We start from the raw sequence: 25529 nt of genomic DNA on the forward strand, positions 1-25529 counted from the left end.
AGTGTTCCGGCGCGCCTGCTTTTAGCACACCTTCCTCCAGAGATACATGTAGGAGGCAACTGCTTGTCCCTTCTTGCGCGGCGACTCGTAACATTGTTGGTCCTTCTAAGGGAAGGAGGGGAAGGAGTTGGACGGGCAGATGGTCCTCTCTCATAGGCCGCTAGTATTACAAAAAGAAAATCAAAATTCGAGGGTGGGGGACACTCTATCCGCAGGGTCACAGTCCATAGTCTCCATTCTTCTCCTTTAAGCGTCAGCGTCATTACAAAAGTCAGAAAGTAGCTTTGAATTACTTTGGCAGACTTCTGGTTTTCTTTCCTATTTTGGGTGAAAGTTCATGCGCTTAGTTGTAAAAGAAATACTCCTAAGTATAACCAACAGAACCTAATACCAAAATAACACATTCTTTGTCATTTGTCAACAATTGTTCCAGGACCCCGTGCTCCAAAGAGTTTTAATTGATCCGATCAATCTTAATTGTGTGGAAATCCACTAATGTCGTACTTTTTTCTACCGGGAATTTACCTAATGTCCTTTGTATAAACAAAAAGAAGCACACAAAATGTTGCACGTATGAATACACAACAAAATTTTCTTGAAATATTTTGAAAAAACATGCATTTTTAGATGTCGAATTTGCTCGTTTCCGGAGTTGTGGTTGGTCGGACCAATCACAGATATTTGTAAGCCCAGGGTAGTAAAAAAAAATCAAATCCGGCCTCATTTTAAAAGGGTCTAACTCAGGAAAGACATCTTTGTACTTTGCTACTGAAATGTAGTGATGCAGGCAGGCGGAAGCTTGCTAGATCGAAGCCCATCAGGTTCTTTCTTTTAAAACACGATACTTTAATCAAAATTTTCATTCACCTGTTACCAAACCCATCCATTAATCATGGTTCGTTTGGACGATATTTTGGTGGACATTGGTCAGTTCGGGTCTTTTCAGAAGAGGGTTTTTGCCATCTTATGTCTGATTGTTTTCACTTCCTCGTGGCAGTCAATGATTACCGTTTTCCTTGCAGCAACATCGGACCACTGGTGCGCGGTGAGTAACTTCTCGTGGTGCTTGTTATGATGACTGTAATCGTGATGTTGGGGTGGCCTGCTGGTGCTGCTACTTGCTGATGATAATGATGACAAAGACGATAACCATGGACCTATTACGAGATAGGTCCATGCGATAACGGAGACCAATGATGGGCATGACAGGGTGATAATGGAAGGATGATGATGAGGGTGCACTGTAAAAACTGTGGTGTTAAAACTACACCAGTTGGTGTTAATATAGGACCACACCATGAGGTGTTAAAACTACACCCTAGAGATTGAACATTACACCAAAGAGTGTAAATATATAACAACCAAGGTGTTTTAATGACACCTATTGGTGTAAAACTGACACCACAAATTTAACACCGGTGTAAAACAACTGGTGTGGTCCTCTATGTACACTAGTTAACACCACAGTTTTTTGCTGTGTGGTGATATGATTATGATGATGACAATGACGACGATGAAGACGATGATCTGATGGCGACGGCAATGATGCTGTTGTTGATGATGACTATATTGTTGTTGTTGTTAATGATGATGATGTTGTCGATGATGACGATGATGATGATGCTACTGCTTTTGTTGTTGATTACGAAGTGAAAAAAACATGGCACTGGGAAGCGGTGGTGCTGAAGCACCCGCTATTACAACTTAGACAGTACCCACTGGAAATTAGGTTGGTACATGCTACAATGTAGGAACTTGAACTAAATTTTTTTTCAGCAACACTCCCTTTTCTGTTTTCTTTTTTTTTTGGCTTGTCAATTCTTTACTGACTAAAATCACCTTCATTTTGAAGAAAATTCCTTTTTTTGCATGTCATTTTTCCCCAAATCTGCACTTCCACTTAAAAAATCGTTCCCTTCGTCGTATGTACCTTATTTAAAGAGATATGATTATATCTTTCGGTCGTCTCCTCTCACCCCCTCCCCCTCCAATCGTAATAGCCTGGTTTACCCTATCAGAAGATTCCGATGTACCCAAGCTATTAGTGTGCCTACCGATAAGTACTCACACTTTCCATGAATCACAATTACACAGTCTATCACGTCTAAAGAAGTGAGATTTTACTGACTTAAACTGTACATGATTTGAGATTTTTCATGAAGTAAATATCATTAACATGTCAGGAATATTATATTTTCATACCGAGATATTGACTACATTCGAATTAACAAATCAACGCAACAGCAAAGAAAGTTTTAAAATGTGGTGGTAGTGATGTTTTTTTATTGATTGCTAAGAAACCATGAATGCTTTTAAGCAAGCAAATATGCAGAGGACCGACGGCTTTAGGAAACAAATTATGGTATGCTTGCGTTTTCTGTCTCCGGCATTAATAGGAGGCCGACTTATCATATCGAATTCAGTCACCTTTGATCATGCCTTACCGCACTGAAATGCAAGTTCAATATAAACATCAATAAAATCCTCGCAAACATACCCCATCAATTGATGTGTCATAAATCTATCAATTTGCACTTGCTGTTTCTGTTTATTGGGTCGTATTATTGCAATATTTCTTTCTTCATATAGACACAATTAGATTGCAGGCATTCAAAGATCAGTTACAGGTATCAATATTTATTATGTTATTTTCATTATTGCCGAAAAGAGGCAAAGATATTGAGCACATATGCATCCTTTGCCAAAGAACTTCTTATAGAAGACTTTTTTATGAGTTCATTTATCTGCAATTTTGTGCAAGATTGACTGGACAATCATGGAGATAATAATGCAGCGAATAATGCTAGGTCAGTTATGACGTGATATTTTCCCTTCTAATTTCGATCACCAGATGAATATTCTAAGTATTCTCCGTACTGACAACCTTTCGTTTATACATAAATGTTCTACAATAATGACATTATTGGCATTCTATTTTATCGAGGATGTGACGGGGGTTCCATTACTCCGCTGCAATGGAATTACAAACTTCAACCCCGGATTTGACCATATAGTCTTTCTTAAACTTCACACTAAACCTTTCTGTGCGCACATTTTGTTTTTAAAAGATATCCAACTCTGGGTAGTTTTCAACCAATACTGTGTAGTTTATATTCAAAACACACATTATTGGTTTAAAACTACCCAGAATTGGATAAAGTTTTAACCAATTGGTGTGTGGACAGTATATTTTGCCAACATTTTTAAGATTGTTTGTATTAGACGAAATAAAGTCAAGAGCAAGTGTCTCCGGAGAAAATGTTGTGTCACCGATGCCATCCGGTATGAATCAGTGTAATTCGAATTGTTTTCATAATGTTAGAATGACCCCAACACTTGAAAGTGCATCGTAGTACATGCGGAAAGAGTTTGTTTTGCTAACTAACCCTGTGCAAATTTAATGTATCCAATGACAACTTTGATTATCATCAGGGAACAAAGAGCTCAAAACAACGTGATGTCGATTAAAAAAAAGAAATGTCCGCTACAGATTTGATAGCAGCCACTCGAATGTCAGATCTTATAGTAGCTTGTAACCATTGTAATAATTTATGATGTTTTATTCAACGGGGGCCGGGTAAGTATGGCCACATCTTGATAAATCGTAACCGTGTTTTTTTTTTTAAATCGGAGGAACTCCGGTACTAAACAATGATGATTGCTGTCAACAGTGTAGCCTTATTTCCTTCTATCGGATACAAAAAATAATAACATGAATTCTTTAACCTTTTCAAGAAAGGAACAGAATGGTCAAAGGTTATTGATCACTTTTCTGTCGAATAGCGCCGAAGATCATGATTATATGTTATGATTTGCCAAGCACGGATCACCTGCAACTTTTTATTTTTATTTTTTTTGCATATGATAATAGTAAAAATGACAGCAATGAAAAATAATAATAGTAGGAGAAGTATTGATTTATTTGATTTATTCATTTCCACATTCCAATAAAATCATATACAAGTGAAATCATTTTTTTTTCTTAGTTTAACATAAGTAAATGATATAATTAATAACATATACAAATATACAATCTAATAATCTAATCAAAATATATTTATACCTGATTTTTTTTAATTCTTACAAAAATAGCAGAAAAAGTCATATATATGTATATATATATATATATATATATATATACTTATAAAACATAGTACATTTTGAAATGTGGGAGACCTTCAGCTTAAGCTTAGAGCTTGAAATTGATGAGTAGTAGTAGAAGTGGTAGTAGTAGTGGCAGTAGTAGTAATGATAATAATAAAATTAAGATAATAGCAATAATAAAATGCAACATTTATGTAGTGCTGAATACAAATCCTTTTAAGCGCTATATGCTATTACCCTGGCTTCAGCATGGCTACCCTGATCGGGTGCTCGGGTATTCAATGAATTCCTTCCTACCGGGTACCCATTCTCTACACCTGGGTGGAGAGTGGTAAATATGGATAAACGCCATGCCAAAGGACGCAACGGCTGCGATGGGATTTGAACCCCGGACCTGATAACTGATACTGTCTTTCCATTTTGTGTTGGAAGAAAAAATTCCTTAGCCATGCACCTATGTTAATCGCAAATAATGTGGTAAATGGATATTATAATGGAAGGGGTATATTCCTCAATGATTCTTCGTCAAATATCTAGGAGTTATCTTTTTAACATAACGTCCTTTTATCCCTAAAATGATATATTTCCAACGCCCTTGCAACAATAGCACTTTATTGTATTGTATTCTATTGTATTGTTCTTTGATTTGCATGATTGAGTGCGTCTATGGCAAGGACATAATATTCAAGAGGAAGTTTTCCAGCTTGTCAAATCGTTAAAAATTCAGTCATTAAACAATGTCAAAAGGTCAATTCCACTACAAAAACAGGTCAATTTAATAAAATGAGAACAATCAAACAACGCCCACATTGACATCGAGTATTTAAATCTTTCTTTTAATTTGCCGTCCACACTCTATTTTCTGTTGAATTTTATTATTTTTTTTTTCAGGCAACAATAACAGAACAACATGCTATATCGAGATGAGCTACAAAAATGTTGTGCATTCAACCAACTATCCTAAATGCGTACCACAGGGGTCCACCCGCCAGTCATAAGGACCACTGGTCATAATACCCGCTAGTTATAAGGACCGCTAGTCATAATAGTCATAAGGGTCGCTATTCATAAGGGGCTTTGTTCACAGAGGTCGCTAGTCATAATCAACGATGGGGGTCGCCATTTATAATCAAACAAGAGGGTCGCTAGTCATAATCAAGAAAGAGGGTCGCCAGTCATAAGGAGGAAAAGGGTTCGTTGATCATAAGGGTCGCCATTCATAATAGTGGATGTGGGTCGCCAGACATAATAGTAGAAGGGGTTCGCCAGTCATAATGGTAGATGAGGGTCGCTATTCATAATAGTAGATGGGGTTCGCCAGTCATAATGGTAGATGAGGGTCGCTTTTCATAATAGTAGAAGGGGTTCGCCAGTCATAATGGAAGATGAAGGTCGCCAGTCATAATGGAAGAAGGGGTTCGCCAGTCATAAAAGTGGAGGAGGGTCGCCAGTCATAATAGTAGAAGGGGTTCGCCAGTCATAATAATGGATGAGGGTCGCCAGTCATAATAGTAGAAAGGGTTCGCCAGTCATAATGGTAGATGAGGGTCGCTATTCATAATAGTAGATGGGGTTCGCCAGTCATAATAGTGGATGAGGGTCGCCAGTCATAAAAGTGAATGAGGGTCGACAGTCATAATAGTAGAAGGGGTTCGCCAGTCATAATGTTAGATGAGGGTTGCCAGTCATATACTATACCTGATATTTAAATGCGGTTGAAATGTATTGGTGAAGTTGTAACTGTAAAGGAATCAGGTTTTGAAAACAAATTAAAGTAGGTTTGTTGTCACCATGGATTAATCATCAATGGCCTCGATTACACCTCTGCCACCGTCTCTCTGTAGGTCCGCCCCTTTCTCTTGTTGATCAAATAGTTAAAGGGGAATCCAGCCTTAGCCATAAAATGTTGCATTGGGAAGGAGAAAAATAGTTTAAACAAAATGGTGAAAGTTTGAAAGAAATCAGACAAGCAATAAGAAAGTTATAACTGCTCTAAAATTGAGATCACTATTTCATTGTTCACCTATTTTATCCATTTTTCTGATGCGGATAAAAACAGATGGAATCACCCCGAAATTTTGCTAGTCCGCTGTATCCGTTATGAAAACGTTTTGTGTCCGTCGGCCAGTACAATTACGGATGCAGAGAGGATGTAAAACGGAAAAGAATCTTGTCATCCGTTGGAAAACGTTATTGTGTCCGCCTTAAAGGCCTGGTCCCACTGGCCGACGGATACAAAACGTATTGATAAAGGATAGAGCGGACAAACAAAATTTCGGGGTGGCTTCATCCGTTTTCATCAGCTCCAGACAATGAGCAAGATGGGCGAACAATAAAATCCCTGCGGACAGATACTCGACGGATATTGAGCGTATGACACACGTATGCAAAGAGTACACAACGGATACATAACGTTTTCCAACGGATGGCAAGATTCGTTTCCGTTATAAATCCTCTCTGCATTCGTAAGTGCGGTGTGACAAGGCCTTTAAGCAAGGTTTCCACTTTGGCGAGTTAACATCGCGAGTTATGGCGAGTTTAATATAGCGAGTTGCCAAAATGAGGCACTCGCGATAACTCGCATAAAGCTCACCATGAAACTCGGGATAACTCGCGACAACTCGGCATGACTCGGCGGAGCTCGTTCAAGCTCGGGACAACTCTCCTTGAAGTCGTGAGCAGTTTCAAAATTTTTGAACATGTTCAAAAATTTTGCTAACTCGCTGTAACTCGTGCTGAACTCACCTAAACTCGTTGTATACTCGCAGTACTCGTAATAACTCGCAAGAAGCTCGAGATAAACTCACAATAACTCGTAATAACTCGCCACATCTGAGTATACGCGAGTGCGTTCCGAGTTTTCAAGAGCGAGATACGAGCATTGCGATCGTTTTACGAGTCAAGTGGAGGTGCCCACGAGATTAGCGCGACTTTAGATCGAGCACCCCGAGTTACAGCGAGTTTCGTATGAGTTTATTCCGAGTGCGTGGCAAGGGCTCAGAGGCATGCCGGCTGAATGATAAATGTCCAGTGATCTATATTTTCCCCATATATAAACCCCTCAAAAAAAAGTTTGGAAATCTGAGTTTGGCCATTAATTTCTCCCAACTCCAAAATTTACACATTGCATATTTGATATCTTTCAAAAGATCATTTGATTCCCTTTAAAATGATCCCATGCTTGTTATGATCATGCCATAAAAAAAGAGCAAAATTGAAGTGTTGGATGAGGTCTGAAGTAAAAAGCTGCAAAACGAGCAGAAATAATCATGGAGGGTCAATACAGAACATGATTCTTTTGTCTGTGTCAATACAGATGAAAATCCATTGGCCCTGCTTTTTCATTTCATAATGTTTTCTTGTGGTTTATGTTTGTTTGTTGTGTGTTTGCTTGTGCAAAAGTATGTTTGATTCCATTTGAATGTTGATGTTAATGTGCATGAAAACAATTGCTGAGAATCTCACTCATCATCATGGATGAAAACAGAGGCGTCGATTATGGGGGGGGGGGGGCAAGGGGGGCGATCGCCCCACCAATGAAAATATTGGGGGGGCAAACATCATTTTGCCCCCCCCAATAATTCCGCATGTGCTAAAAATAAAATAAGATTGTAATGTTACACAGAAATCAGCAAGCGAGATTGAGATACACAACTCGTTCTTCGTCTAAAATCGTGCTCAAAATGTCCACTTTTCAGATTGGAATATCAAAAAATTTCAGCTCGCGCTTCGCGCTCGCATCATTTTTGTAAAAAAACCCCCATACTTTCCATGATTAAATAGGTGATATGGTGCCGTTTTCAGTTCTAAACCTCAAAAGAACTCCCACTTCGATTTGCAATAATCTTTTGTTGGATATATATATCTTGTTCTTTATTAAAAACGTCCATTAAACTCAATTTTTTTTCAGATCGAAATATCAAAATTTTCAGCTCGCGCTTCGCGCTCACATTAATATGCTGGTGAGATATATATGTGTGTGTATATATATATATATATATATATATATATATATATATATATATATATATATATATGTGTGTGTGTGTGTGTGTGTGTGTATATATATATATGTACACTTATATATAGGCATATGTGTGTGTTTGTGTGATCGAGCGCGTTTGGAAAATTGATTCATGATTTTGCCCCCCCCCCAATCTGAAAAATGGATCGACGCCCCTGGATGAAAAGAACAGTGACTTTCAATATTATGTCATTTTGCAAATTTTGAATTTTGACCTTGCCCCACATTTCAAGGCACTGCACCTCCATGTGAGCCAAAATCACATCATGGAAAGTATCATTTTAAAGAAAATTAAATGAACTATTCATTGATATTAATTTAACATTGATATTTACTAAAACCGAGGCGGGATTACCGATCAAACTCAAAAGAAACCGCTTAAAAAACTCACTCATCACCACGGAAAAAGGAACAGTGACTTTCATTATTGTGTCACTTTGCAACTTAATTTTGACCTTGCCCCACATTTCAAGGCACTGCACCTTCATGTGAACCATAATCATATCATGTAGGGTATCATTTTAAAGAAAATTAGATGATCTAATCATTGATATTAATAACAATTGATATTTATTAAAACCGAGGAGGGAGTTTATTTTAAAGTGAATATTTTAACTGACCCACGCAATGTACACTTACTTTTAAAAAGGCTGTTGCCACTGCATTATTACAACTTTAAACAAATAAGGAGAGAAATATGCCTCGATCCAAAAGATCCAAGAGTTGTGGCCATTCAGGTAGGGAAACAGCGAAAGAAGATGACATTCAAACAAGGGTAGAAGAAGTGCAGGAAGAGACAATTGAAACGGAAGAAAAGTTCAATGACGAGCAGAGCCAAGGTAAAAGAACAAGACATCAAACTAGACAATAGGTCCAAGTAGAGCGCCTCTGGCAGTCTAACCTGCATCACGCTATCCAATATAGTAGCAGTGCTGACTTTGAAAACTACTATAAAATAATTATTCACAAAAACACCATTCATACAATGATACAATACTACGTTCATTGACAATAAATGACATTTGACCTTGATCATGTGACCTAAGACTTCAGTTGTCAGTGATACTTGATTACCCTATATCCACATTTTATAAACTGTATCTAAACTTTGAAAGTTATGACAGCAATATAGTATTAATCTCCAAAATGGCCAAAGTTCAATAACCTTAAATGACCTTTGACTTTGGTCATGTGACCTGAAACTGGCATGAGATGTTCGGTGATACTTGACTACTCTAATATCCAAGTTGATGAATCATATCCATAAGCTTTCAAAGTTATGATGGTAATTCCACAAATACCCCCAACATGGCCAAAGTTCGTTGACCTTAAATGACCTTTGTCGTGTGACCTGAAACTCTCACAGGATGTTCAGTAATACTTGATTACTCTTATATCCAAGTTTTATGAATCAGATCTATAAACTTTCTAAGTTATGATGGTAATTCAACAGATCACCCGAACATCACTAAAGTTCATTGACCTTTAACCTTGGACATGTGACCTGAAATTCGCACAGGATGTTTAGTGATACCTGATTACTCTTATGTTCAAGTTTCATGAATCAGATTCATAAACTTTCAAAGTTATAATGTTAATTTAACAAATACCCCAATTAGCCAAAGTCCATTGACCCTAATTGACCTTTGACCTTAGTCATGTGACTTGAAACTCAAGCAGGATGTTTATATTCTTTAATAACCTTATGTCCACGTTTCATGAACTAGGTTCATATATTTTCTAAGTTATGATGACATTTCAAAAACTGAACCGTAGGTTAAGATTTTGATGTTGATTCCCTAAACATGGTCTAAGTTCATTGACCACAAATGACCTCTGACCTTGGTCTTGTGACCTGAAACTCAAGAAGGATGTTCAGTAATGCTTGATAAACCTTATGGTCAAGTTTTATGAACTAGGTCCATATACTTTCTAAGTTATGATGCCATTTAATTTCAAACACTTAACCTTCGGTTAAGATTTGGTGTTGACGCCACCGCCGCCGGCGTCCATCTTTGAGTGCCAAAAATGTGCATATCTCGTCCCTTGGTCGTATGAAACTCGTAACAAAATCTTGATAACTCGTTCATAGCTCGCTTTAAGTCGTATAAAGGTCACTGCAACTCATACTAAGCTCGGCCTGACTCGTTTCGCGCTCGGTTCACTCGTACAGCGAGCGTAGTGAACTCGATGTTGAGTCTTTTGTCACTGAAGCAAATTCCAGGAAAAAATGTAAATTTCACGCGAGCTTGTGCGAGCTAAGGCGAGTTAGAGCTCGCGCAGCTCGCGTATGACTCGCAACTCCAACTCGCCAAAGTGGAAACCTTGCTTTAGAAATAAGTTTCAGTTGCGATTCAGTATTGTGTGACAAGGGGCATTACAGTACGAGGTGATTCACCACTTGGTCTTCGACCTCTTCGTCTTCTTTCTCACCGGTCTCATCTCACAAAAGTTTCTCATTTTTTTAAAATTAATATCCTCGTTCGATTTTCTCTTTCTATTGAAATAGTTTTGTGTGAACTCCCAATCAATAAAGAATCATTGAAATATTAGCTTTTGTAATAATTGCTATTCAACCAACGCGGTCAGATAATGTGCACAATACTACATGATGTTCACTTTTAAAGGCTATAGAAAATAAAATGGTGCAATATTTCTTAAATTACGCCCTCTGATTTTTATTTGACTATTTTCTTTACATCATTTTGTTGGTACTTTTCTTACCTGCATGTAGCTCCGTCGAAAATTAACCGTTAAAATTATTCTTAACCAGGTGCCACAATGGAACGACTTCGACTGCAGCGCTGCCGGACTCAGCGACAAATCGTGCATGCTCGCTATGAAGAACGCCAGCATACCCGTCAACTACACGACCGACAACGAACTCGTGTACGCGCAGTGCGTGAAATACAACGTGTCTGGTGTTGCGTTTGATCCAAGCGTCGATCCATTCAATGACCACAGCTGGCCGACATCGCAAGTCATCGAATGCGACGACGGATGGGTGTACGACAGAAGTCAATACAAATCGTCCATAGTCACTGATGTAAGTTTATTTATATCATAACGAACATGGGTTAGGCGAGGGTTGTTTCTCTTCTTCTTTCTATGAAGATATAGGGTTGTGACACAGTGTTTGGTTAACAATACGTTGAGAACTGAAAAAGCCTTACAAAACAATAGAGTAAAATAAGATAAAATAATATATTTAGCATTACATTCGGTATATGATTTTTTTTTCTGAAGAAACATGAGCCAAATATGATTTGCTTAGTAAGCGACCATTTCGAACACATGATCTTATTTCTATACATTTCTCTCCAGGTAAAATCATTGAATTTTATTTTTTACGAAGATTATACTTTCACACCAAAATCCAAATCAATTATCGTCATTTTATTTGTTATTTGTAGTTGTAATGATAATCATAACATGTTTATATAGTTTGTTGTTACCTAAATAATTAATTCACTTTGTAGCAATTGATTCTACACCCAAATAAACTCTCTCTCTCTTTCTATCTGACTTCCACTCATTTATTGATTCCACAGTATGACCTGGTGTGTGACAAGGGAGATCTTTTTCAAGTATCTCAATCCGTTTTCTACGCCGGATATTTAGCCGGTTCGATTATCAACGGTTCACTGGCCGATGTGTAAGCTTACCGCCTTTTCATTCCATAAACATAATAAATTAGGGGTGTTATTTACAAAATCTACATCATGGTTTAAATACATCTGACAAGGTTTTTTTTCTGCTCATGTTTGCAATGATATTATTTACTGCACGGGTTTGATCTATTCATTATTACATTTTTATGTGTGAAATAAGCCAGGGGCCTGTTAATAAAGCTGTTCGTAGGTTACAAGCGACTTTAAGAACGACTGGTGATCGTTTCTTACACGCTGTATTATAACCAATGGACATTTAATGGTGAATATCATTTACCATTAGAAGAATTAAAGGATCACCAGTTGTTCTCAAAGTTTCTCTTAACTTACGAACAGCTTTATGAACCACCCACCAGGTTGGTAAAAAATATTATGATGATTATGATGATGATAATTGTGATAATAATAGTGATAATTACGACGATGGTGATGATGATAATTCAATAATTATTAGTTTTAAGAAAGGTTTGATTCTTTGTTTACTTCAAAAATATTACTTTTATCAATTACATGTTTTGTTACTTTTGTACAAAGTGTGGGACGATGGTGGACGTTAATGGTACTGATGGTTGTTCGGCTTGTTGTCGGTGTTGCTTTGGCATTCTCACCAAATTGGTATGTCTTCACTGTTCTACGGTTCTTCCAGGGGTATGCTGCCATCTCCATCTACATTATCTCTTTCATCGTGGGTAAGATATAGAGAATTCCTTCAAGACGTCTGGTATTTTCCTCTCCTCAACCCGCTCTCATCCCCCCCCCCCCTTCGTTCTCCTTCTCTCTCTCCCCCCAGCGTTGCCAGATCCGAGCTGAAGAAAATCCTCAAAAGGCACTCGAAAAATCCCCAAATTAGACCCTAAATCCCCAAATTTTTCAAATCACAATAATTTCTGAAAAAGTGAGGACATTTATCATGGGTATTGCCCAAAATTAGTTAATATGGGTTCATTTGTTCACACCATACACATCATATTTTTTTTAATTAGGCTTCGATGCAAAGTAGATTGGCAACCCCACCATTTATCGGAAAACCAATGAAGTTCAATGTAATGAATTCATCGGTTGAATTGTGGATGAGAGCTGTAGATCGTATTTTAGCATAGACAGTAATATATCTATGTCATAGAGATGTATACTAATTATTATTAGTATAGATCTCTATGATTTATGTATTTTTATAGCATCATATTACTGAAAATAACGAATCTTGCTGCTTTTCATCAAAACCTTCAAAAATCCCCTAAACTGCATGAAAAATCCCCAGATTTAATTTAATCCCGAAATAATTTTTTCCATCCCCAAAGGCTTCTCAAAATCCCCAAATTTTCAAAATTTGGGGATGGAGATCCCCAATTGGCAACACTATCTCTCCCTCGTATATTCATCGCACTCTCTCTCTCCCTCTCGCTCGCTCCTCCCCTCTCTTCAATCCCGGCATATCAAGGGTAGGGCTATATATGTCCTGGACAATAGATTCATTGTTCGCCAAAAGGAAAAAGCGAGGGGGTGGGTGGGAGATTGAGGGAAGATTTATAATTTTACTTATTTATCTATTTACTTATCTATTTATTTATTCATTTATTTATTTAATTATGTATTTATTTATTCATATTCTACAAATCCTCAAAATACATTTCTTAATAAATCATTTTACATTTAAAAGAGGTCAAATTCATAACTTATGCAGGGTTGAAATGTACCAATGAAATGAAAAAAGTGGAGGGGTCTACTGAAAAGCAAAGCTTGTAAGATGCAGACCCCTATCAATTTTTTACAAGGGTAATATCATGTAAGTCTATAAACTTATATAGATATAAACACTGTAACTCATACACAATATACAAATTAAATATTGACTTTAAAATAATCAATTCTACCATGGATAAGTAGGAAGTTTACAAAATATTTGATCGAATCATTAAGAATTGAGAAGACTTTTTTTGATGTGTAATTAAAATCGGTTCAGATTAGCTGCCTCTTTTATTACTCTGTCAAGAGAATTACAGAGTTTTGTTAATGTGAAAAGATAAAAGGGTGATGTAGAGGGAAGGCTAAAACCCTTAATCAACCATCCATACTCCGCATTTTATTGTTCGAAATAGAATTGAGAAAGGTTTTGATTTCAATTTATCCGATATAGGCAAATAATCCAACGACTTACTTTACGCACCTTTCCCGGGGTATCCTTGCGAACCAATAATTATTAGTCAAAACAATCGCGCCCCGCGCACCTTATTTCCCACAAAATACTCCACAAATCATGCTTTTTCCCATTTATTATACAATTTATCTTTCGACATCTATTCTTGTTCGTTAATGTGAGTGTGTATCGGTAGATGGCTGTTTACCAATATTGATTATTATACCATTGCACATATTCTAATCTAAGAAAGGGATGGGTTCAAATATTGCACCTTGCGGTACACCTCAACTGTGATTCAACCCCTGAACGGATCTTGATCTACGGTCTGCCGCCATAGCAATTGATTATAAACATTTTTTCGTTATCACAAAGTGCTATTCTTTAAGTCGTTACAATTTTCTCATTATGTATCCCCTCTTCTAATTTGTTCTTTCTAGGAACTGAGTTCGTCGGGCCATCGAAACGTAATGTCACTGGTATAATGTTCGTAGTGCCTTTTGCTATTGGCTACGTGTGTCTTGCGGGGATAGCGTACTTTGTGCGATACTGGAGAACCTTAGAACTAATTTGCGCTTCGCCAGCACTTATCTACATAGTCTTGATGTTGTAAGTGTGTTTAAATACTTATCACTATTTTATCACGTTTTAACGACTTTTTATAGTGTTATTATTTTGATTTTTATAAGGTCGCTAACTTATCAGTATACACACATAAAATAACAAAATGTAAACAAACCATTGGAATCATTGCTGTCATTTTCTTTTTGGCCTACATACAGAGGCAAGATTCATAAATATTATACCAGACCTTTTGATTATTGAAACTTAGCATTATTTAACCAATGGACAAATAGATTATCTTCATATTTCAGACTAGTTCACTGTTTGATTTACTTTTTCCATTTTCATAAATTCAGATGTCAAATAGAAATAGTCGGATTAGAAAAATTAGCATAATTATACATTTAAGTAGTTTGGAAGTGCATGAAACAAAAACAAACATAAAAGCAACCAAAACTCAATTTATACATTTTAGAGTTAATGCGATTTTTCATTACTTTGGGGCCCCCCTAGAAAGAGTGGCTAAAAAGAAATGGTTGAAAACCACAAACATGTCAAAGGGGTTCATTTGAACGTAGTGTCATTTCTCCATGTTCTCATAGTTCGAACTACCAAACCCGGTTGGCAATTTTTTTTTTAATTTGCTTAGAAAAATGAAGCATATCCCTTACCAATTCATACACAGAGAGGAATGGTTGAAATTGATGCAGTCTAAAAAGGATCCAATACGCATGTTTAACATTTTCGTACTTTTCATACTTGAAGAATCTATTTGATCCTTGAGCAACTTTGGAGGTGTGTAACTTTCCTGAAAAAATTTCCTCCCTATCTATCTTATTCTTAATTGGACACATGCTAAAGTTAGGTTTGAATTCTAGCAGAGGTGTTTGATTGTCAACACTTTAGTTATAAATGATATTTTCTAAAAATACGACTGGAGAAGCTACAGATTGAACTAGTTATCGGACCTCACTCCTAGATCGCGTAGTTGCTATATACCGGTGATTCATTTTTTTTTTATTATTCTTCCTTGTCAGCTTTCTTCCTGAATCTGTGCGTTGGCAAATATCGGTGGGAAGGTACGATAAAGCAGAAAAGACCTTGGAAAAAATCGCAGACTCCAACAACAAATCTCTGTCAGGTCCGATCTTCAGCAATGAATTCAAGAAAGAACAAGTAAGCATGCCATCAAAGGGGAACTTGCAACAAGTTGTTTTTACTAAGATCCGAACAAAAATGTAGAAAAAAATCATGCAGCTTTTCTAAAATCCCATTAAAGAATTAGGGAGTTACGATTTTTAAATTTTCATTCGAGCAGCTCCCTATTATGTGATATCAGTTCCATATATTTGATTTGACTCCTCAGGAATCTCATTTATTATTATTATTGTTCTCATAAATTACAACCGTTTGATGCAGCATGATGAATAGATTTTGTTCTCTTTTCACAGGAGGAGGTATGAAATAAATAATCTGATGATGTAAGCCCTGTACAAATGAGATCACTTTTATTTTTTTTTTAAGAAAATGACATTTTTCAAAGTCTATAACATACAACACACTAGGGAGCTGCTCGTCTGTTACGTCACAAAAGCAAATCTTTATGAATTCATAGCTCCTTTATTTTTTTCTTTGAAGGGCACGTGTGAAGCATTACATAACTTCTGGCCATTGTTTCTAACTGACGTTATTTGCATGCACAGGGCCATGAATCAGAACAAGGATTTTCCTCCCAATAGCAATGAGCGTGCTGGCCCAGTAAATTTATCGCGGGACTTTGAAACAGAATCCTAGCCATGCCGTAATTAAGCTACAAATTATGCTGTACCCAACCCATGCAGGTGCTGTAAATGGGTACCCGACAATATTGCTTTACACAGCGCTGGGAAAGGCAACTCGGGCTAAAGCCGATGTAATGATAATATTGATCCTCAGAAAAGATTTTTTCTATAAATATGGCGCTATACGTATGCCTATTGTTATTGATATTCAGTGGAAATGGCTGATTTTATATTTTTTCATGAAACGCTCCACAGGCTACAATTCACAATCAATATATCATTTAAAATTAGACAAATTAAACTCAAAAGATTTCATCGAAATTGGGTGCAAAATGCCTTTCATGGTTAAATTTGGCTCTCTAGTGCTCTCAAAGAATATTCGTAAGTTCACCGGATACCTGGTTGTAAAATAAACTCCACATTTTGCTTAATATGTTTTTCTTCAATTATGTAGGAAGTTGCACCGAAGGAAAGAAGAGCCACAGGATTAGATTTATTCCGCTATCCTCGAATGAGACTAAGAACCATCAACCTTATTTTCAACTGGTATGTCATAACCCTACTACTTTGAGTAAGAGTATAGCTCCATGGTCACGTTAAGGCCTTATCCTTCCTAACAATACCCGTTCTTGGCATTATGAAACCCGTTCATGACAAAATCTTTATATTGTTCTGTATTTTTCCCCTTGTATGCCTCGGAATACACTGAGTGAGTGAAAAAAAATATATCAATTTGATATCATTTTTACGTGCTAAGGCTCGTATTCTGAAGTCAGGTTTAACTTAGACCACGGTCTAATTCTTTGTTTATATTATGGGGAGCCAAAAATAATAAAAAATACATGTGTATTGTATATTTCTTATATGCTTGCTAATTTTGTATTCATAACGAAGAATAATGAACAACGCACTTCAGTTGTCATTTCCAGACAATAATGAACAATCAGTTAGTAAAATGGATGCCCCAATTGGCTATCCATATTTAAACCACAACTTTAAACCAGGGTTTATTCTAAAGCTAAGTTCAGAATACTGACCAAAGTGTTCACGCTTACCAGTTAGGCGTTTCATAAAGCTATTGGTAAGGTTACGCTCTATTGTCAACAAAATTGGTATGTGGTCCTTTGTGCTAAGACAGTCACATGATGTATGATTTGTTCAATTACTGTTAGTAACTTTAAGGCAGCTTTCATCTGGATTTGTTTTCTTTGATGTAAAATTGGTTTTGTGTCAAAGTATTGTATGATTGCAATTTAGGGAACCGTTTCATGAACGAGGTCAATAATAGCGTAATATTGAGGGCGTCAAATATGGCTAACGGAGGAAATTTCTAAATAATCGTAAACGAGCGAAGCGAATTACGGGACAGCAAATGTTACTTAAAAGGGAAATTATAATTATATGACTGATTGTACTATTTTCATTTCACGTCTTTTTATTTCTCAGTTGCGAAACTTTTTTTTAATGACACGACATAAAATGGTATCAAAGTATCTTGCCGAAAAAAGTGTATCCCTATAAGGTAACTATGCATTCATGCCTAGTTGTTGTTTCCCTAATGTGCTTTTTTTTAGGTATACCTATATTAGCTATTTTTTTCTAAAATATAGAATACGTATTGGTTTATGGTACCATATACATGTTTAATTATTACTGCTGCATGTTGAATTATTGTTGTTGGTTTGTTAGCGAAATTTTATAATTACCTTTATCGTCCTGACCGTTATCATTAATAGTAGTGGATACCAAAAGGAGAATTAGCAATATCAAGTATTAGGGATTTTTAAAAAAGAATTGGAAAAAGGATATATTTACCGTGGATTTAATGTTGCTTTTCAGTTATTTTCTCCCTATTTATTCATTATGATGGTAAGTGGTATGCCTCGGTCTATTAAAGTTTATCTCTACCTATTCAATAGGATGGTGAATGCTATGGTTTACCACGGTCTATCATTAAACACTTCTAACCTCGGTGTCAACGACTACGTCGCTTTCGCAGTCTCAGGAGCCGTCGAGGTACCGGCATACTTAATCTCCGTGTTCGCTATCGAGATCAAGATCATCGGTCGGAAGATAAGCCTCAGCACATGTTTGTTGGTAGGCGGTGTCGCCTGCCTCTGTACAACTTTTATACGTAAGCGAAGTGTTTGCTTATTATTGCAATATTAATACGCCATTTCCCCTTTACCCCTGGCCCCTTTTAGGAACAAAACGCGTCCGCAATTTGCACCCGTTTCGAACCGTGCTAGGCATTGACGTGGCCCCACTTCTAACATCTGATATCCTTTTACTTTACTTTTTTTTTCTTTTTTTTTTTTGGGGGGGGGGGTCGTTGTACCGCTAATCTGTTCAACCCCCTCCCCCCGAAAGTGGCGCTTTTATGTACATCCCACTTCTCTTCCTTTTTTGTCGAATTATTTGAGTCGGGGGGGGGGGGCATTTCATCAATACTTTAGTTGTTAGATCTGACATCTTTCCATGATTTTGATTGGCTGAGAGGTAGTGTTCCTATGCTAACTGTCGGATAAAATGGGACTTGTCAGACAAAACGCCCGACAAGTCATTTCATGAAACGGCCCCCGGTGTGTTTTTCTACATTTTTAGTACTTTCTTGCTTTCTAACATTTTTTTTCAGAAGTGATAATATGACAGAGCGCCCCTATAGAATATGCCCTAGGAAAAAAAAACAAGCTCATCGCTTCACGCCTCTCTTAATGAGTTTCAAATTTGCATCTTTTCCTCTTTCTATCAATAATATCGATAGCACCTGGGGCTGCACTCACATCCGTCGCCATGATTGGTAAATTTGGAATTTCAGCGTCATTTGCGATCCTGTATCTCTATACTGCGGAACTCTACCCAACCAACATTAGGTATACCTTTTCAAAAGCATTTTAAACCATGATATTTCGAGATAATCTTTGTTTGTGTGTGACACAAATCAAAACTTAATGCAGGCAAATGAATAATTAAGTTATCAAGGACCAAGTTCCGACATCAGCAAGTCAATTGCAATATAATCATTGGAAATCTAATTGATAAAATATCAAATAAAAACAAAATCGTATGTTGAACAAACAAATACATTTTCAGGGAGTTACCTCCAAACTCCCGAGAATACGATGTTGTTCTTTGTCCGCAAACAAAATTTGTATGCAGTAACGATTCAACATTTCTGTACAGATTTTTAAAAACTAAAAAAAAATCTTTGTGGACAACAGGAGTGCGGCTATGGGTACGTGTTCGATGTTTTCACGCATCTCTGGTATATTGGCGCCACTCATACTCACACTGGCAAGGATTTGGACTCCACTTCCACTGGTCATCTACGGATCTGTCTCGGTCATTGCCGGTCTCCTCACCCTCTTCCTGCCCGAAACGTTGGGGCAGAAACTTCCCGAGACCATCGAAGAAGGCGAAAATTTTGGGATGTAAGTAAACACTATCCTCGTCCATCTGAACTCCCTTCTTTCTCTGAAGTGGATTTGTATGGTGGCCCTGAAAGGACATCACAAATAGAACAAATCGTGAATATTCACGACGAAATTCACGGCGTCGCCAATTTCGTCGGGAATTATTCACGACGAAATTCACGACGTCACCAATTTCGTCGTGAATTTGTTGCGGTACGTGCATAATGGAACTCTTGACCCCCTTGTTTGAGGACCTGTTTGTCGAGACTGATTTCCGATCAAGCGCAAAGATAGACAAAATTGTTTGATTCTTTGAATGACGAAGGCTTTGTGGTTTCATTCACTCACCTGGTTTTTGGCTAAAAGACGTTTCCTGAGGATTCAGTCCATGTGATTTTACCGCTTAAATACGATCATGATGTTCTGCAGCCACCGCGCCTACGAAATGCTTGAGGCTAAGAATTCAAGTTCATTCATTAAGTATCATTTTCATTGATTAACCAACATTTCGACCATGTCATTCTTCTCATCATTACCACCACCATTACAATCACCACAGGAACCGATACCACCACCAACGCCGCCATCATCATCTCCTTCCTCCTCCTATAATCGTCATCACCGTAATAATAATAATAGTGATATCTTATTCAGCGCACACACCGTCCAGAGACGCTCATGGCGCTAGCGCAGCAACATTTCCTTTGGATACAAAAAATTTATACACGTACATTACAAACAGCTACTTAGATATGAAATCTTAAATCACTACAAGTACCATCCTGCATCACCAGCACTGAAGTTCCCAGCTACATCCTGGTGGGGCCAGGTGCCCTTGTGTTTGCTGCACCGTTCACCGACAATTTAAGGGGCAAGCCCGGTCAGCTCAGTACTCACAGGACCTCTATCAAAAGCAATCATCGCCATTAATATCACCATCAACTCCTCTGTTTTGGAAATTAAATCATAATAGCACCCAAAAGTAGACTTATTTTTTTATCTTTATATTTTAATTTATTAAGGGGTGGACTTCATTTTTTTTTTCAAAAGAAGAAATAGAATAAAGAGCTTTTGATGACCAAACGACCATAATTCTGTCGTTTCAATGGTTTATTTTCATTTGGTCTAATGCCAACTCGTCTGATATCATTTGGTCTACCATCAATTCGTCCACTATCCACATGGTCTAACTGCCATTTCGTCTTATAACCAGTTGATCGATTTGCCATTTGGTCTAATTAGACTAAGTGTTAATTGGGCGAAAATAAAATTGATGTAAGACCAACTAGTTATGAGACGAAACGGTCAAAGACAAACTGGTGATTAGACGAAGTGATGACTGGACCAAATGGTTATTGGACCTTAATGGTTGTTAGGCGAAAAGTTGATGGACAGAATTGCACTAGACTAAATGAAGGTAGGTAGACCATGTTGTGAGTGGAGGAGTTAGCAGCAGACGAATTGGTTTCAACCTGCATACCGCCAATGCAAGCATAACAAATTCACGACTAAATTTGCCTCATCGTGAATTTCGTCGTGAATAATTGGCGAAAAATTTTACGATGTCGTGAATTTCGTCACCATTTTCGTTGTCGATATTCAAATTGGCGACGAAAGTGGCAACGTCGTGAACCTCGTTGTGAATAATTCATGACGAAATTGGCGACGTTGTGAATTTCGTAGCCAATTTCGTCGTGAATATTCGCGATTCGGTCTATTTGCGACGTCCCTTCAAGGCCACTATAGATTTGAGCACAACTTAATTCTCGAATTCACTGCAATATAATATGTGCATAAAACTTTCGCTATAATTATAAGTTTAATTTGCTCACAGATAAACTGTGAATTGAGATACCTCATATAATATTTCCTCTTAAAACAAAATGCAATGTGTGATGTCATCACAAACTTAAATCATCTAACATGTCTAAGCACAATATAGATTTCTTAATGATAAGATGGCTTTGTGATAAATCTATTGAACATTTGTTATATCGCAATTTCGATTCCTTCACACAAAAGTGGATGTATGCCTATATCAACAGAGTTGTAATATGAAAATCACTTTTGGTGATTTATAATGATAATAATTATAATAATAATATACTGATAAATTATGGCAAAACTATGTGTATTATTATGTTCTTCTGCGATGTGAAAGCGTCTGAAATGCTTGGGAAAAAAGATAGATATTCAGGGTAAATTTCTACTGATCATGCTGATGGAGGAGTTCGAATTTTTGGGGCAAGTTATTCCATAGGTTTTTTTTTTATTTATTATGGCCATATACGCTTTTTCCCACTTTATACAGAAATTCTGACGAGGACAAATCCTCCTCTGGTAAAAACGGCATCTACATTCTCAATCAGGAGGGTAAAGAAGATAAGAAGGATAAAGAGGAGAAGGGTGTGGTCACAACCAATGAGTACGATAATCCTTCATTTGATATCCAGGACGAGAAATATGACGGCAAAAGGGAGAGTAGCGTCCAAGTCGACCTGTCCTAAAAATATAATCCAACAAACAAGAGATATAAAAAAAATCACACTTCACTGCAATTATTGTTCGATATTTGAATTCAGAAAATGCTTGAAGACGAGCTAATAATAATGGGCCACTATAATGTTGCGTTTAGATAAGACATTTGTTTCGGTCATAAAAGAAACCCTTTCAATATCATATCATAAATCTCAATTTATGATTTTAAAATTCAACACACAGGAAAAATTCAATTGAAAAGTTTTGAGGTTGCCGAAATTTTCGAGGTAAAACTTTAATGTTTAGAAATCATAATTTCAAATAAAACCAATGTTGTGTATTTTTGTAAACCAAACATTTCGTATAATATATCTGCTGTTAAATTCAAACTAGGTTTGACAATTCTTGATATAACTAAAAGAGTTGAATTTCTTTAGATGATGAATTAACTTTTACTATTCATCGTTTACATAATCAATATAGATATGCTCCCATTAATATTGTAAATCTTTTCAATATGACCATGCCTTACACCGATACAATACTCGCTCTGCTAATAACTTTTATTACCCTAAAACAGCTTCAGCCCTAATTCTGAATTCTTTTCAATTTACCGGACCACGAATCTGGAATGATATCAATGTATGCTTTTTTCATGTTACAACCGTTTTTTCGTTTAAATACAAACTCAAACAGATCATTATTAGTACCTCTGCCTAATTTGAACTCAAACTCACCTCGTATATATATATATATATATATATATATATATATATATATATATATGTATGTATATATGTATTGACGATGGATGTTCGGGTGTGCTTTTGTGTGTGATGATGACGATGTTTCTTGGTGTGTGTGTGTGTGTGTGTGTGAATGTGCATATTTCGCTTTTTCCCCTCTTCATCTGATGTGTATTAATTAATTACTTTATTTTTTGGAGGTTCTTATCTTCAAGTGTTAACTTTTTGTTGCCCTCCTTTTCTTGTAATGATATTGTTATATACGATTGTACAATTTGATGATGTTCTAATGATTGTCAAGAATAAATTGAAATTATATTGTAATTATATTGTAAATTGTAATTGTAATTCATGTAAATAACAATTTTCCTTGTCATACTCACCATGTGTTTTATAAAGCTGCTCGTAAAGTTCTGCAAGATTTTAAGCATGACTAGAATATTCTTTAATGATCTTATCTAGAGCTTTCGTCATCATATTATTCTTATAATCATATTACAGGAGGAATACTTGTCGTTATGAAGTAACCCCCTTTTGATAAGTTTTGCACTATTTTAAAATAAATCATTTAGTGAATTTAAATGAAAGAAGTACATATATTTTTCGAGCATGTCGAAAAACATGGAAATAATACATCGACGTATGTCAATTCAATATATTGCACTAAGTGGGGCTTCAACAATTGTTTCCCTTTTTGTGTTGGTTTAACGTCATGACCGTATGAAGAAAGGATTAACCATGACATTGAAAGGCGAATATTATGTTATTAGATTATGAGAGGAAGGTGTGTCAGAGCTTGGAGAAAACAAAATAATAATTTGAGAAATTTAAGATGAGAAAGAATGAATAAACAAATGAACTATTTGTTTTTCGTGAATGGAGAACAATCAGGAAAGATATGAGGTTTTCAAGAAATTAATCAATGATTAATAGAATAATTAATATTTGAAGTAATTTGTGAAAGAAAGGGGGCCTTCCCGGTTCCGTCACCCCAGCGTCGACCAAAGATAAATTTATTCAATTATACTTTAACCCGGGTTAAAGTATAATTGAATAAATTTATCTTTGGTCGACGCTGGGGTGACGGAACCGGGAAGGAAGGGTATGTTGCCTCTGATACACGGGCGCAAAAACGTACTGTCTAAACCGACCAATATAACTATAAATGATATTAGACAGATTGTTATAATTACAGATCTGAAATGGTTAATATGCCTTGTAATTTCTGTAATGATTTCATAATACACGTACACTAACTCTGAATCATCTATTTTTTTATTGTGTGAGACAGAAAATAAATAGGCCTACCAATACCGAAAATCATTCGGAAGGAGTGGTTAGGAGGGGCACCTGCATTGTTTGCAACTAACGCCTATATAATTATTCAATTCAATTCAATTATAGTGTTTGCCCGGGCGTATTAATACTGACTGTTTACCAATTCAATTCATTTCCATTCATATCAATTCTTATGTTTACCCGGGCGTAATAATGCCTGTATTTTCAATTTAATTCATTCAATTCAATTTGCCCAGGCGTAATAAGGCTTGTATATTCAATTCATTTCAATTCAATTCAATTGTTATTTTTTCCCAGGTGTAATCACGCTTGTACAGTGCGTCCCACAAAAAAACGAAACCGAGATTTTTCGATGATTTATCATATTTTAATCACAAATACGTTAGACAAATGACCTACCATTTTAAAGCTTAAAATCTCCTCTTTCATCTGAAACTACTTAGATTATTTCTCATTCACGCATGAGTGAGCAAAAACAATTTGAAAAAGGGATACCAAAAAGTCACTTGGCGGGCGGTATCTCGGTTTTAAAAAGAAGACCACATTTTAAAAAAGTTCAATATCTGCTCTTTAATTTGATACCTCAATTACAGGAAATGGTCAAAAAATAAGAAAGTTCTGGTTATTTGAAATAAGGCTTGAATTTCAACAATTTCATAAAATGAAGAGGTTTTACAGGTTAGCGTTCAAACTCTACGCTCCGTTTTGTTGACGATCAGCCATGCATTATGTTTTTTGTTACCATGCGTTAGCTTCTGTGGGAAACCAGTGAAAACACGTTTATTTAATGAAATTATTGAAATGCAAGCATTGCTTCGAGGGATTATAACTATTTTACTTCTTGACCATTTTCTGTGATTAAGGTATCAACTTAAAGAGCAGATATTGAACTTTTAAGTCATGTGATTTTCTTTTTGAAATTCAGATACCCCCCGCCAAATGAGTTTTTGGCATCCTTTCTTCGAATTGTTTTTGCTCACTCATGCGTGAATAAGAAATAATATAAGTAATTTCAGATGAAAGAGGAGATTGTAAGCTTTAAAATGGTAGGTCATGTCTATTGTATCTATGATTAAGTTATGATAAATCATCTCTACATCTCGGTTTCGTTTCTTTTCTGGGACGCACTGTATATTCAAAACAAGTCATTGCAATTCAATTCAAATCATATGTAACTTCATTACTAATTAACATCCCTGAATGTCAATCCATTCTTGTGCTGATCAAGAGTATCACGTGATATTCAATGACGTGTATCGGTCAGTTTGGAGTCGGTTTCATTGGTTTGACTGTAACACCGTGCATCGATAGC

General features: G+C 36.5%; 1 protein-coding gene across 1 annotated transcript; it reads left to right on the forward strand.

Annotated features, from left to right (window-relative positions):
• Window positions 1-758: 758 nt before the first annotated feature.
• LOC121414037 (organic cation transporter protein-like) lies at window positions 759-22388 on the forward strand. Its single transcript, XM_041607077.1, has 11 exons — window positions 759-1045; window positions 10902-11174; window positions 11680-11783; window positions 12334-12488; window positions 14377-14545; window positions 15538-15676; window positions 16736-16827; window positions 18201-18415; window positions 19046-19154; window positions 19503-19712; window positions 22006-22388. The coding sequence occupies exons 1-11, from the start codon at window positions 893-895 to the stop codon at window positions 22199-22201; spliced, it is 1815 nt and encodes a 604-aa protein (XP_041463011.1). The 5' UTR covers window positions 759-892; the 3' UTR covers window positions 22202-22388.
• The last annotated feature ends 3141 nt before the right edge of the window (window positions 22389-25529 follow it).

The sequence above is a fragment of the Lytechinus variegatus genome, chromosome 4, assembly GCF_018143015.1.
Source record: "Lytechinus variegatus isolate NC3 chromosome 4, Lvar_3.0, whole genome shotgun sequence".
In the NCBI taxonomy this organism is placed as follows: Eukaryota; Metazoa; Echinodermata; class Echinoidea; order Temnopleuroida; family Toxopneustidae; genus Lytechinus; species Lytechinus variegatus.

Coding starts and splice junctions, on each gene's coding strand:
- LOC121414037 (XM_041607077.1), top strand. CDS start 893: ATGGTTCGTTTGGACGATATTTTGGTGGACATTGGTCAGTTCGGGTCT. Junction 14,546..15,537: donor ATCTACATAGTCTTGATGTT/GTAAGTGTGTTT, acceptor CTTCCTTGTCAG/CTTTCTTCCTGAATCTGTGC. Junction 19,155..19,502: donor CTCTACCCAACCAACATTAG/GTATACCTTTTC, acceptor TGTGGACAACAG/GAGTGCGGCTATGGGTACGT.